The sequence below is a fragment of the Furipterus horrens genome, unplaced genomic scaffold (assembly GCF_987537825.1).
Source record: "Furipterus horrens unplaced genomic scaffold, mFurHor1.1.pri manual_scaffold_8, whole genome shotgun sequence".
Taxonomy (NCBI): Eukaryota; Metazoa; Chordata; class Mammalia; order Chiroptera; family Furipteridae; genus Furipterus; species Furipterus horrens.
Genome location: NW_028327178.1, coordinates 49,688,872 through 49,704,485, shown reverse-complemented (window position 1 = coordinate 49,704,485; position 15,614 = coordinate 49,688,872). Strand labels below are relative to the sequence as shown.

General features: G+C 34.3%; 1 protein-coding gene across 6 annotated transcripts in view; it reads right to left on the bottom strand.

The window, feature by feature from the left end:
- Positions 1 to 15,614, bottom strand: part of PTPRM (protein tyrosine phosphatase receptor type M) — an 883,942-nt gene that overhangs the window by 366,556 nt on the left and 501,772 nt on the right. For all 6 annotated transcript variants that reach the window (XM_090285792.1, XM_090285794.1, XM_090285793.1 and 3 more), the window contains exons 8-9: positions 11,748 to 12,056; positions 7,211 to 7,320 (exon numbers count right to left, since the gene is read on the bottom strand). In XM_090285792.1, coding sequence (XP_090141918.1) covers positions 7,211 to 7,320; positions 11,748 to 12,056 — 419 coding nt within the window. The remainder of the gene's footprint in view (positions 1 to 7,210; positions 7,321 to 11,747; positions 12,057 to 15,614) is intronic.

The window sequence follows — 15,614 nt, the reverse complement described above, 5'->3', positions numbered from 1 at the left end:
CAAAGCTGTTATGAGTTATTACTTTTATAGACAGAGGAACTTAAAGCCAGTAGATTGGACCATAAAGGATGAGTTCAGGTTTAAGCTAATACCTTTTAGTTGTTCATTTTCAAAATGTCATTTTGGAAAACAACATTATAGTTGGCTTAAAACAAAATAATAAAATATATAGCTAGCTCAAACAGATAAGAACCTGACAAGGGTAAGGCCTCATTTCTCATGTAGTGGCCACAGTTTGATTTTGCACTGAATAGAATTATTGTCTCCTAGAAACGAGGATACTTTTAAGTGTTTTCACCAATATGGGCAAAGATATCTGTTCTAAAAATAAATCCTAGACATGTGTCAGTAGTCCCTATTGCTATCACTGTAGTCCTCAGGATGCATCTTCCTGCCATGATGGAAGAGTTCTGTTCTGCACTGATGAATATGGTAGCCACTAGCCACAAGTGGCTTTGGGGCGCTTAAAGTGGGGCTAGTGAGACCAAGGAACTAAAAATGTAATTTAATTTAAATGAACAAAATTTAAATTGCCACCTGTGACTAGGAGCTGCCATTTCAAACAGTGCAACTCTAGAAGCTTTCTGATATTTGCCACATAACAGGTGTTCAGAGCAGGTCGGGGATGTCTGGAATGTGTGAAAATAAACGTAACATAGGTGCCTTTAAATTTTGTCCTTTCAAATGAATTTTTAAAAAATTTCACTACAAGTAGTTCATCAACTATTCAAAAACATACATTTTTTAGTGGTGATTACTAACTTTTACCAGTTTTAATGACATAATTTTTAAATGTGGCATATTCAGAAGTTTTAAATTACAAAACTGAGCACTTTTCTTGCTTTTAAATAGGTAAACATAATTTATGTGCATGAACACTAACACTGTTATTATATGAAGCAATAACTGACACTCTTTCTTCTTTATTTATACCATATCATTATAATTAAGGAGAACTCTCTGAAAGAATATTTAGATTGAGCCAACTAAACACTGGCAAGAAAATGTTTGCTGTGTATTAACCACTTTGATGACTGGCACTTGCAAGAGTCAGGCACACTTATCTAGCATATTTCCCTTACAGGGTTATTCCCAGTCAAGAGACAAGACCATGTTCCCACCTGGCTGCTGTGGGAGGGACTTGAGCAATGTCACTGCTGTGTGCTGTTACTTAGTTCTCCACTCTGATGCCCCAGAGTAAAAGGTAGTTCAGAGAAGGATGATCTAAGCTGTGGCAGCATAACTGCTCCCCAAAGTATATTTATTCATTCACACAGCCATTCAAAACATATTAACTGCATGCCTCCTATGTACCAGGCCCTGTGCTCTGAGCTGGGGTCTTATGTGGTGATTCAGACATGATACCTGCCCTGGAGGAGGTAAGAGTCTGGTGGGAAGGAGAGAAGCAATTCAACAATTATGATTCAGAGTAATTAAAATAGGGACTAGCACTGCCCACCAGGCCTAGGTTAATCTTCTTGTTCACTTTACTGTCTTGTTAAAAACTTTAATGAGACACATATATACTTGTATTTCAAAGACCAAACTCCCTAAATTTGTGTTGAAGACCTGCTTACATCCTCCCCAAACTTATCCCTGAATACTTGACATGATGACATTACTTTACCTTCTTAACTGGTTACTGTACTACAAACACTTTCTGGGCTTTTCTGACTGTTTTTGCTCACTAACTTTCAACTGCCTGGAATATGATAGGGTTATCTCTGTCCTGTTCTCTCTATTTACTCAATTCATTCATTCCATTCAAATATGATTAATTTAACACACATTCTGTGAGTACTTTGGTCAGCAGGTGGACACAAGCCCTGCCCTCAGATAATCAAGGAGATAGGTAGAGAGACAATAAGTGAATTAATAATTTTAAAACACTAAGCTCTATAGAAGAAACAGACAGGGTGCCAAGATAAAGAATATTGGGGGGTGAAAGAGGGGTTTTCTTTTTTGCAGTTTCATTACCTAGGGTCAACCAGAGTCTGAAAATACTAAATGAAAAAAATTCAGAAATAAACAATTCATAAGTTTTCAATTGCATGCTGTTCTAAGGAGCATGATGAAATATAAATTGTTCTGCTTCATCCCGCCTGGGGACATAAATCATCCCTTTGTGCAGGGTCTCCACATTGTATACAGTCCCCACTGGTTATCAGATTACTATTGTGGTACTGCAGTGCTTATGTTTGAGTAACCCTTCCTTTACTTAAAATGCAAGAGTGGTGGTGCTGGCAATCCACATGTACCAAAGAGAAGCCATAAAGTGCTTCCTTTATGTAAAAAAGATATACGTATAGGAAAAATAACAGTATATATAGGGTTTGGTACTCTCCACACTTTCAGGCATCCACTGGGGGTTGGGTCTTGGAAATGTATTCCTTGTGGATGAGGGGGGACTACTATATAAGTAAAAGCATGATGGTGTGATGATTCAGAAGATTTTTGGAGAAAAAAAATTCCATATACATGGCTTATTAAATTCCAGGAGAAAGATAATGGGAGATGTATTAGTAAATATAAATTGGGACTAGATCATGGAAGGCCTTGAATATTACAATGAGACTTCTTAACATGGCCCCCAAATTCTACTTTTTTCTACACTTACTACCTATTGCAGTTCATAGTGATTAACTGAGCCCAGTTATCCCCACTCTGGATCTTGAAGTGACTTTCTTGAACTTTTTGTTTTTTTGGTTTCATTACTTTTTTATTGTTTTCCATTTCACTTATTTTTACCTTTATTATTTCTTTTATGTTTACTCTGGGCTTAATTTCTCTTTTTCTAATTTAGTTTTTAAAAACTGTTGTTCTATGACAGTTGTCCATTTTTCCTCCATTGCTCTCCCCTGTCGCACCCACCCCCTCTTCTCCCACAGTCAATCCCCACCCTGTTGTCCATGTCCATGGGTCATTTATACCAGTTCCTTGACTAGCCCCTTCCCCTTCTTTCCTCCCTTCTCCTCCTCCTCCCTCCCCTCTGGTCACTGTCAGTCTGTTGCTTGTTTCCATGCCTCTGGTTCTATTTTGCTCATTTGTTTGTTTCGTTCATTAGGTTCCTGTATTAGGTGAAATCATATAGTATTTGTCCTTTGCCCCACTCAGCTAACAAGTCCAGACATAGTATTCTACTTTACTCTGTGCCCAAACAACACTCCACTCTATAATCCTTTCATTCATTAAATTGATTTGCATTTGGTACTAATTTTTATTCTCTCTATAGTTAGTTGCTGTTAGAACTGTTACTTCTAGTAGAAAAGGGCAGTGCTTTTTATACTTTTGTCTTCTAACACCTTACACATACTAAATTAAAAAACAAACTGGTTGATGTATTACTCTCATGACCAGGAATCTGGAGTTTTCTCACTAGTCAACCAAGAGTTATATACATTTAGTGAATTATAATTAAAACAGTTGGATACATACTCCTGTACATTTGAGAGTATTACTGACTGATAAAATTCTAGAAATAGGCTTGATATGCAATGTTTAAATTTTGATAATATACTAAATAAGGGATTGCAAAACGTTATGTTCCTATCAACAGTTTATGCAGACATACATTTCCTCAAATTACTGCTTAATACTTGGTGTTTACAACTTAAACTTTCTGCAACACTTGTTTTATTTCATTTCTCAATCATTAGTAAGGTTGAGTAGGTATCTTTCATATACTTACATGCACATGTCTACTTTTTCTAATGGAGCATTTTGTCTCTTCCTTACTAATCTACAGCAAGTCCATATATTATAAACACCAGCCTGTTGACTGCTATAAATGTTGAAAATAATTTCTCCATATCTTTTGTTTGTATTTAGAGTTCCTTTATGGTATCTTCCATTATTCAGAAGTTTAAATTCTTATATAAATGAATATGCCAATCTTTTTTAATGACTTAATGGGTTTTATGTCAAATTTAGGGAGATAAACAGTTGACTCTTGAACATCATGGGTTCTCTTTTATGTGAATTTTTGTGAATAACTATATAGTTGGCCATCTGTATGCTCAGGTTCTTCATCCATGGATTCAATCAACCAAAGATTAAACAGTATTTTTGATCAGAGGTTGTGAATCTACAGATGTAGAGGGCCAACTGTATGCACTGTTCTACGCCATTTTATATAAGGGAGTTGAGCATCTGAGGATTTTGGTATCCACATGGGTCCTGGAATCAATCCCCTGTGGGTTCCAAGGGAAGACCATTAAGTTCTGGGGGAGTCAAAATTTACATGTGGTGCTCTGACCGCATGGGGGTTAGCACCTCAATTTCTGTGTTGTTCAAGGTTTAACTGTATTACAAAAATGTCTTCCCTATTTTCCTCATATTTTCTTACAGTTTAATTTTCATGTCTGATCATGAATCTATTTGGTGTTTATTTTTGTATGATGTGAAGTGGGGGTCTTATATGGCATATTCTTCTTGTAATAAAATGCTGATTTGCTAACATTTATTAAATTTTATCCATCTGTATTCATAAATGAAAACTTGAACTATAATTTCTACCTTGTATAATTTTGCAAGAACATGCATCTAGTTAACAGTAGTTACCTCTGGAAAGTGAAATTGGGAAGCAAGGATATTTTATTTTGAATATCTTTTCAGAGAGGAATATTACAATTGTAATTTCATAAAAATTTTGATAGCTATTGAGGAAGAATGTATAAACAGCCTAGGTTTTACAAAGATGACTGATAAAATTAAGTGGCTGATCGAGATGTAAGGTATGAGAAGGGCTGGAGGTAGAATAAAGGCAGGAAGAAGGAAAAGGAAAGGCTAGTTCAAGAGGCTGAAGACAGACGACACAGGATTATAAGGGAGAGGACAAATAATAAGACCAGAGAATGCTTTAATGTGGTTAATTGCCATAACCCCTGGAAAAAATGACATTGTCAGCATTTTCTACTCATTACTGGTTGGTAAGTAAAGAAAGAACTTGAGAATAAGCTAAATTTAGAGTGTATTCACTTATAATATCTACACCATTCAGTCTGTTTTTCTTCTCTCCTTCAAACACTATCCAAGTGCGCTTCCTGCCAAAGGAACACCCATATCATTTATTGCTAAGCTTTTTTCCAACTGTGCTCATTTAACTCTTCCCAGTTTTTACCTAGAGTCAAATGTGTTTCTATCACATAATACACTGTTCCTAAGGTCCCTGCTTCCCTTTGGGCAACTGTTCTATTTCCTTAACATGATGTCTATCACAGGAGACTGTAGCCCTCCAGAGAGGGAGTTGAGTCTGGTTCAGCATCAGTCCTTGGCTCCAGGAGGGAGCTCTGTCTATCACTGACTCTGGCAGAGGCTGGGTGACTCACAGTAGGCAGTGCTTCTTAAGTAAAGAAGAGCTTTCTGTTGAGACCCGATCTAAAGCCTACCTTGAGAAACCTGGAAGTCCCCCCTGCTACTTCTAAAAAACATGGAGAAAAGACAGAGAAATTTGATGATCAGAAAACTTACATTTAATTACTTAAGCCTGATACACACATTTGACATTTTCTCTTTGGTACCTAGAAAAATGAATCAACCTGTTTTACTTGCCTACATCTGATTTTGAAAACTCTGATTTATGACACATTCACACATCCCCACTGTAGTAGCATTCAAATCAGTGTTCAACTGGGAGATCTTGGCTGCTGATGTCAGAGATTAATGGGTTCCACTTTTGAATTATTATTCCTATTGTTTCCATGTTAAAGTTGCTTTATTACACAAAGATATATTTTCAGTGGGATCAGAAAGAAAGAATCTGGATATTATTTTCTGTCTGTCTAGATACCACCACCATGTGGCCCTTAGGGCAGGTGAGTTTATTTCTTGGAACTTTGATTTCAAAGACTGTCTTTTCTGGTTAAAAAAAGTTATTCTTTTTTTTTTCTTCCTTGTTTTAATTGCTGTTATATTCCAGTTGTCCCATCTTTCCCCCCACTGATCTGCCCTGCCCCGCCCACCTCCCCCCTCTCCCACAGTCAGTCCCCACCCTGTTGTCCATGTCCATGGGTCATTTACATTAGCTCCTTGACTAGACCCTTCCCCTTCTTTCCTCCCTTTATCCTTGTTATTCTTGATGGCAAGAATCCCTAAAACTGAGACCTAAAAATGGTAATGGCCCAAAAATATTAGCTAAAAGATTCTGTTCACTGAGGAAAAAAATACAAACTTGTTTGATTTAATCATAAAACTTAGCTCCATAGAAACTAAGCCATGAAATTTTCATAATACTTGATTTTTTTTACAATGAAGCAGCCAATGAACAGCATCCATAACCTAACATGATAATAATTTTCTTTTATTTCTTTGTTTAGCATTCAATTAACAATTTTCTTTTTGCATTTTAAGACCAATTTTCAAAAGGTATAAGGAAACATCAATGTGAGGCTACTTGGGTCAGGAAAGGGGCTTAGCAGTGATTACTAGCTGACAGCTAATCTGTTCAGGTTTTTTTCAGTAGTTCTAAAAATGTATTCAAGTGGAGATGCCATAGAGGGAACTGTCACGATTTTTAGAAACTTAACAACATATAATTTTGTTGTATTTGCATTCAGATAAATGCTAGTTTAAAAAAATGCACCTGCTTGTTTCTATGACAATAGGCCTCGTAAAATGGTGCTCATACAGATGTGATGATGACTGTCACCACATTATTGCTCTTTTTTTTCTCAAACAATTCATCAAATTCTTCTCTGTTATCTATCATTCAACCATTTGATATGCCTCAACAGACAAACTATGTCACATATGTCTAATGTATGTTTTGCCAATACTAAGAAACCAAAAGACATTATTCTATTGTTCTTTCTGAGACAACAGCTATTGACTTTGCTAACTGAATAATCAGCATTCTTCTATAATTCAGTAGTAAATATTTTATAGTCAGCAAAAATAGGATTCTGTGGTTGCCTCCTAATCAATGTATACTTCAAAATACTTGTTTTTAATAAACTTGATTCAAAAATATATTATCTTGTGTCTTTATGTATAATATATAATCTAGAAATATCCAAATCATATATTCATCCTGAAAATATACATAATTCAATAACACATTTTTTAATTTTTTTCTCCTAGACAGTAACAATTTTAATTGTTCAAAGCATTATACTTAAGACATGATGCCATTATGCATTTTTAAATATGAGATAGTCTAGCTTTCATAAAAATTATAATAAAAAATTAAGTTACTAACAAATGTATATACTACCTCATATAAAGTGATGACACCATATGTTTGAATTGGTTCTCGCCACTGAAGAAATATCTTCTCTTCAAAGGTACTTCCTTGGATGGATTCAGCAGGAACAGCACCTGGCACTAGGAGGGGAAAAATATCAATAAATGTTTAAGTAACAAACAAACAAAAAGATATTTCTAGACTCGATAGGTTTTTAAGTCTTTATTAAAGCATAAGATTTTAATAACCCATAGACATACTGAATATTCTTTTAAAAATCTAAAATTTAAAATCATTTTGAATATACTTTCCTTGTAAAGAAACAAAATTCTCTTACTTTTTCTTTAAATTTTGAATCAATTAGATGGGACTCAATAATTATCTTTTAAATAAACTTTTTCATTCTTCAAAAACAAATAAAGTAGGCTATAGAGCAATGAGAATTCCCACACATTGCTTGTGAGTCTAAATTGGTACAGCCATTTTAGAAAATAATGGTTGTATTTAAGTAAAGTTAAAGAAGCACATATCATATGATCCAATAACCCAATCTCCTGGTATATTCTCTAGTAATATTCTTGTACATATGTTCCAGGAGACATACACTAGGATATCGACATAGCAGCATTTTAAAATAAATCAACACATTTTAGATAAACCAAATAGTTTAATAAGTTATTTCATATTCACACAATAAAATACAAAAATGATTGAAAATAAGTGACAACTACAACACTGAGTAACAAAAGCATGTCAAAGAAGAATATAGATGAACTACTGTACATATCTATTAAAATATACACTAAATAGAAGTTTTATAAAGATTTTATATATGTATGTTTTAAAATTATTTATTTATTAATAATTTAAGAGATTTGGGAGAGTTTGATGCCATTTTTTTAAACCTAAAATTATAACACATTTTGATTAGTTTGTAAGAAAATCTAATAGACACAAGGAAAGACAGAAATTTACTTGCCAATTTTTAATAAAATAACATTTAAAATTGTTTTAAAAATATTGTTTCTCTCATCTTTATTTAAATTCAGTTTTAAGTATGCTTTATATTATACACAATTCAGTGTATTAGTATGTCTATCCTATTTATAAATCAGTATAAAAATACTACTTACAAATGTATATTTATTTGGGGATCATGATCAAAATTTCTTTGTGATGGTGTAAGTCATCAAAAAGTGCTTGGGGAGGACTTATACTTCTGAATTTCAAAAGTTACTATAAAGCTACAGTATCAAGACATTGTGGTATTGGCTTAAGGACTGACATATAGATCAGTGGAACAGAATTGAAGGTACAGAAATAAACCCCCACATATGCAGTCGACTGATTTTTATCAAGGCATCCAGGAAAATTCAATGGGGAGAGAATAATCTTTTCAACAAGTGGCACTTAACAATTGGATATCCACATACAGAAGAATGAAGTTGGTTTCCTACCTCATATCATATATAAAAATTATATCTAAACAGATTAAATAGCTAAATGTGAGAGTTAAAACTACAAACTCTTAGAAGAAGACATGGGTATCAATCTTCATGATCTTGTATTAGGCAATGGTTCCTAGGGAGAATATGGTGCCTCCCAGGAACTTATGTCTAGCACCTGTTTTAGAAGTTCTACGAATTCAGGATTTGGGATATATAGTCTTAAGATCTAAGTTTGTGAAATTGAGCCTTATTCTGTCTAGTGATACTCTGAACAGTAGTAAAAAATTTTATTCAACACACTTTCTCATGAAAAAACACTTTCAATAAAAATACTATACTACAATAAAACTCACAATGTTGGTAGATAAGTAGTGACCCCACCAATTCTTTTCTTTTCAAATACAGTATCGTTTGACAATTATTCTACTTCTGCCTTTCTTTTCTCTATATTTTTTGAAGTATTTTTGTTGTGGTTGTGATTATGAAATATGATTTGATATAGAAGTTTTTCTAATTAATTGGATGCCAGTGTGCTATAAAATAATATATTTTTATTTGGCAGTAATATATGTCCCAACTTCAAAGACTAGCAAGTCATTTAAACAAACAAAAAATAAGTCATTCTATTTATAGCTCATGTCTGTTCTCAATTGGAAATTGAGAACAAAAGTATTGAGTGGTTTCATGCTCCAGAAAGACTTATCTGCTCATCTCTAGAAATGACTGCATTATATCCCTCTCTCATTGATTAAAACATTACTGTTGATTAAAAATATATTAAATGATTATCAACAAATTCTGTTTTATTTAAAGACTAATACAATATTTTTGAGTGTTACCTACTCAATGTCATGCTAATTGCTATAAAAGAAAAAAAGATGGCTTCTTCTATTAAGTAGTTTATAGTTAAGAGAAAAATATTATATATAACACAAGGAGAGAACAAGGAAGGGACACAGTTAGTTGCTTTGAATTTTTACAACAATAATTGTGCTCACCTACTAATGACCCCTGTCTGGCAGCTACAAATAGCTGTCTACGTAAATTTCATCTAACCATAATATGCCTGATTATTGTATTGTTCTCAACCTTCCAGATGAGGAAATTAAGTCTCTGCGATTTCAAGATCAAATCAAATGCAAATAAGGTCAGAAGGATGTGAGAAAAGTGGGGCTAAAAGAGTTGGAGACACTTTATGAAGGACCTGAAACTTGAGGAGAACTTTGGAGGGTAGTGGAGGAGATGGAATTGAGAGGCAGCCAGGTACAAAGGCAGGTGGTGGATGACAACAGGAGATGAGGAAGGACCCAGGATATAAGAAGTGTGGCACAAAGGGCCAATGCTGAGGTGACATTTTTGCAGAATGACTTGCAGCAGAGAAGGTTATTAGTTCTACAGTATAAGTCAAGAATACAGAAGACCTTGAAAGTCAAGACTTGGATAAGACTTGGATAAAGAATTCAAATGAACTTCTACATCTTTATTCTCCATAACCTTTTTAGTTAGTGTATACAGAAGCACAGAAAACATGTTTGTATTTTATTATTCATTGACAATTCTTGTGGAGAGAGTGGCACGATGCAAATATATTTCAAATATTAGTTTAGTGAGTGAGTAGGGGGCCATTAGAATGGGGAATTACTAGAACCACAAAGAAAGGGTAGAAACTATTACAGAAATTTTAGTATAAAATAATGAGGACCTGAGTATGGGTTGTGGAAGTTGAGAGAAAAGAACAACCTAATATCCACAGAAGAAGATATAACATGAGTCAGAATCAAATTAAACAGTAAAATGCAGGGGAGAAAGGGTCAAGAGATAACCTATTGACGTTGCTGACACCTTCATTCTTATTTCCTGGGAGATGAGGAAGAGTCGGAAGAAACAGAAATAGGGTTTCCAGGCTTAGCCCTGACTTGCTACTATAAAACTAATAGCCCTAACAAAAACAACTGTTTGACAGCTATCAACTATTTTAAGTATGGAAGGACTTCAAGGGGCTACAAAAAAAAAAAAAAAAAGAAGAAGGATGTGGAGTGAGTCCCTCATTTACTTTGGCTATTTTCATGTTTTTCTTCTAAAAGCAATATGCATGGTATTGTATAGGCAATACAACAAATAATTTGTTAGCTCTTTAAATGAAATAATAAAGTGTTATAAATATTTAATTTGTTATAATCAATGATTAAAGATCATAATTAGCTATGTGAAGAAACAAAAATTAAACATGTATTTTTTCCCCAGGAATAAGTAAGTTTATTTATTTAATAAGCTTCCCAAGTTCTTTTGAGACTTAGTCTGATGCCTGACAAATGGATTTTAGGTCAAACGTAAGATACACTACCACTGCATTTTATGCATTATATGAACACATGATTATACATCAGAGTCCCATGTATAATCCGTGTAAAAGCACATTTATATCCATACTACCATATTCAAGATGCAATTTTACTATTTTAAATTATTTTAGAGATTGATTGCAATTGTGTATTTACTTTTATCGATGAGTTGCTGGTAATGTGTATAGTTTATTTGTTAAATTCTTGTTTATTAAGGTAATATCCACTGTTCCTATGGGAAAATATGATCTATTTCATGACTGCAAACCTAATGAGGTAATTTCTCAGCACTGCACTGAAAAGCAAGGGCAGCCTCTATTTTCAGCTGAATTTTTATCTGAAATATGAAAAATGTTTCAGAAGGTCTTTTAAATATATTTAAATAAACATTTCATATAAATGACCGAGTACCAAAATAACAAATCTTCAGTCCAACATGATTATAAAACTTAAACAAAGAACTGTTTAGAGCAATACAGAATTGTTAGACACAGAAAAGTGACAATATGACTCATAAAGAATTCAAATGAACTTCTACATCTTTATTTGCCATACCCTTTTTAATCAATGTCTACAGAGCACAGATACATGTTTGTATTTTATTATTCAACATAGTAAGTAGTTCTTTCCATTTTCATTATAAAGATCTCAATTTTCACATAAACATATTTTCTGGGGACAGGGGCTTAAGTGTTTAAATGGTAATGGAAAAATACAAAAATTAAAAAATTTTAAAAAGAAATACAATCTGAAAAGAACTTTAAAAAAAGTACTCACAATCTTCATCAGTCTGTACTATGAGTTCTTGACTTTCCTTCCTCCCCTCGGGATTCATGAGGATGAGTTTCACGCTAACATTGGTATATGGTGAGAGGTTAGTGATCGTATGTTGAGGGTGTGAATTATCTGTGTCCCAGCTTACTTCTTCTCGCACCTGTTCCTGTCCTCCAATTTGGTAACAGTAATGGACTGTGAGATTGTAACTATGGCAACGAGTCACATTATATCCAAATGGTTCCCAGCGGATAGTGATTTGTCGAGATTTGACTTCTACTACTTCCAGTTTTCTTGGCCCTCGCATAGGATCTATTTAGAAAAGAAAAGAAGAAAACAGAACACTTAAGAGAAACGAATTTAAAAGCTCTGGTGAAGCCCAGATGTCACAAAGGGTCCTTACTTGTCCCTACTTGTCCCCAATACCTGGTCTCCTGTTCTTCTGGAATAATAAAATCTGTAAATCATATCAGGGCATAAGGCCACCCAGAATAAAGACTAAATAAAATGTCCAGCCTCTTCTGCAGTGAGATGTAGCCATATGCCTATGTTCTGGTGTAGGACAGAAAAGATGAGATGTCAATAACAGTTTCTGGGTGGTGTGCTTGTAAAAAAGGGGCTCACCATCTTTGTTCTGTCTTCTTTCCTATTAGCTAAATTGAGGACTGGATATTTGTTGCTAATGCAGCCATGATGAAACATGAGGCTCTTACATATTCAAAATTCAAGGCAAAAATGAAGAAGGAGCTACAGTTCCTGATATCTGAATTACCATACCAGCTTTGAAATACCTACCTCCAAATTTTTCATTAGAGAGAAATAAAATGCTTTTATTTAATCCTCTTTTCCTCTGCGTCCCTGATATAAGAAACATACCTTTAAAAAAATTAAATGTATTGGGGTGACATTGATTAATAAAGTTATATAGGTTTCAAGTGTACAATTTTATGACATGTCATCTGTATGTTGCATTGTGTGTCCATCTCCCAATGCATATATTTGACCCCCTTTACCACTTACTATCTCCTATCTCCCTCCTCTCTGGTAATCACCATACTGTTATGTGTCTAAAAACTTTTGTTTCTTTTTCTTGTTTGTTCATTTATTGCTTTCAATTTTATATCCCACATATGAGTGAAAAAATAAACAAATCTTAATAAGAAAATATATATCTTTTAAGATTAATTTATAATTATACAGTTGGAAAACATAAGAGTAAAAGCTTGAGAATCCACCCTGAAATAATATAGTAATAAAAGAGCATAAACTTCTGAGTAAAATTCTAGGTCTTTTGAGTTTTGATCTGTATACAATTCCATACAATCGATGCTCAAGTATTTCTTTCCTATCCCTCATAATGTCTTAGTAGTGTTCCTTAGACTGAGTTCCAGGTACAGTTTCAAGCTTAGAAACCTAAAATGACATTCAGGGAATATAATCATTTCAAATGATTTAAAAGAAAAAATATACACAGAAAAGTATTAACTTGTTTATGAAATGATGATGAAGATATAATAATACTAAATACATAATATATATTGAGTACTATGGCCCTGGCTGGTTTAGCTCAGTGGATTGAGCGTCGGCCTGCGAGCTAAGTGTCGCTGGTTCGATCTTCCAGTCAGGGTACATCAGAGAAGGAAAACTCTGACTCCAAAAAACCTCCGCTGCCTTGCGGCATACCTCTTCAGGGGAAAGGCTAAGGGAGTAAACCCTGACAGAAAATCTGGAGCCGGAGTCCCTAAGGCGGTTTGACGTTGTAGTCAACACCGGCAACTCCTGCGGCGCACCTGAAGCCAAGCTGTATTGACTCCGTCTTTCCCTTGGACCCTTCAGCTGCGAAGAGAGGGGGGGTCTGCTGCATGGGCAACAGCAGACCCTCCATATCACCCTGCCCAGGCTCTGTAGCTTCAGCGTCATTGCAAGATGTCGATTCAACACGGGAGGAGACAGATACCGTGTCACTCCCGAGTCGGACTGCACAACCATTCTCGGCGGTGCAGATAGACTCTTGAGAAGCTACACCATCGTCTCTCGAGACGGACGGCTGCCGACGACGACGACGACGATTGAGTACTATACACTATAGACTTTTATAAAAAGTTTACTTTTCATGAGTTTTGGGAGAATCTAATCTAAAATGATCTGCTTTGGTATATTCATAAATACATTTGATCCATATATTTTGACTTTTCTTTTCATGAATTGTGGTCATTATATATGAATTTAAAGTGATCTACAACTGGGAAGAGAAAATAAGAATGAAAACTTGAGAAATAATAACTACCATTTACTGTGTGTGTACTTACAAAGTGTGAATCCCTTTATATATATTCTCTATTCCTCAAAACAATCCTGTGGATTAAGAACTATTTTTCCTAATATACAGATAAAATAATTGTGGCCAATCTCAGTTCAATAGTTTGACCAGGATCAAGATTTGACTGTGTCACTTGAATTCATATCTATCTGACAACTAAACACAGGCTGCTTCAACTCTACTGTATAGTCTCTACCAAAAATGAAGAAAATAAGGTAAAAAGAAATCAAAATGTTAAATATACCTAAAACATGACCAAAGAATGTAAAATATTGTATAATAAACATCCCAGGTATTTTATCTTGGGACAAAAATGCTGGAAAGACTCCTTCTCCATTCTCCTAATTCCAGAGAAGAGGAGTTCCAGGCCATGTTCCCCAGCTTGGCTTTCCCAGACAACCCTACCTATCTATACTTTGCGGTAACTGGAAATTTTTCCGGACAATTATTGAAGTTCATTTCTTGATTTACATTTGTGTAATATACCTTCCTTATTATCTCACCAGTTAGGACCTAGAGAGAAGTTAGAACATTCCACTTTCCTTGTGACCTCCAAAAAATGAAAACATTCAAAGTGAAATAATGTTTTGCTTTTATATATGCTAGTTGGGAATGACTGGCCAGATATATTCTAAAACCTAAAATGCAGTTAATAATGATTATTCCTGTTACTCCATCCTGTAATAACCATAGAAACCAAGGATGAGACAGACAAAAACATCCCCAGAGAAACTTGAGTGTCATTCTCATGGAATATTCCTTTTTATAAAATTAATTTTTTATACTTGTTACTAGTATTAGGAAACATATCATAAATAAATAATTTAGAAATAACATTGAAGATTTTCTTTCCAGTCTAGAGACTTTTTACACTGTAAAGAAAATGTCTAATTTTATATAATGCTTCATTGGTTTATAAAACTTTTAATAAGCTCCAGATCCCTTATACATAAACAGATTAACATGCATCTCTTTGCCCCTTTCCTTATTAATCATAAGTCTCCATGAGGACTGTTCTTAAGCATTTTCCCAAGCTTTTCATCAATTTTACTTATTAATAAAATGACTAAGTGCTACAAGTATTAGTTTAAACAAGCAATGCAGTTCTAACTTAATTTCAATAGAAAACTACTTTTCACTGTATAAATAAGCCTATATAATTTCAGTGTTGCTTAGCCAAGAGAATACACACATGAATTAAGCCCCAGGATTAAAAAAACCAAAGGTTCTGTCTACTTGTTGTTTTCTTGAGAAGCATACTCCTTTCCTCTGTTATTACCTGTTGGAATTCCGCCGTGGTAAGATTATGTCTCAAACTTCCCCAAAATTTGCCTAGTATAACAGCTTAACCTAGCAACAAACAATCATCTCTGTGACCAAGTCTTCAGAGTCTCTATTATAATTAATGGTAATTAGCAGATTTGAGAAAGATGTTGTGTGTATGAAGTCTACATCTCAGATGAAAAGAGGCTTGTGCTCACCAGCTTGCAACTTCGAAGTTCCCAGTTAACCAAAATAAACTTATCTTAACAGAAGCTTTTCCAAACAGA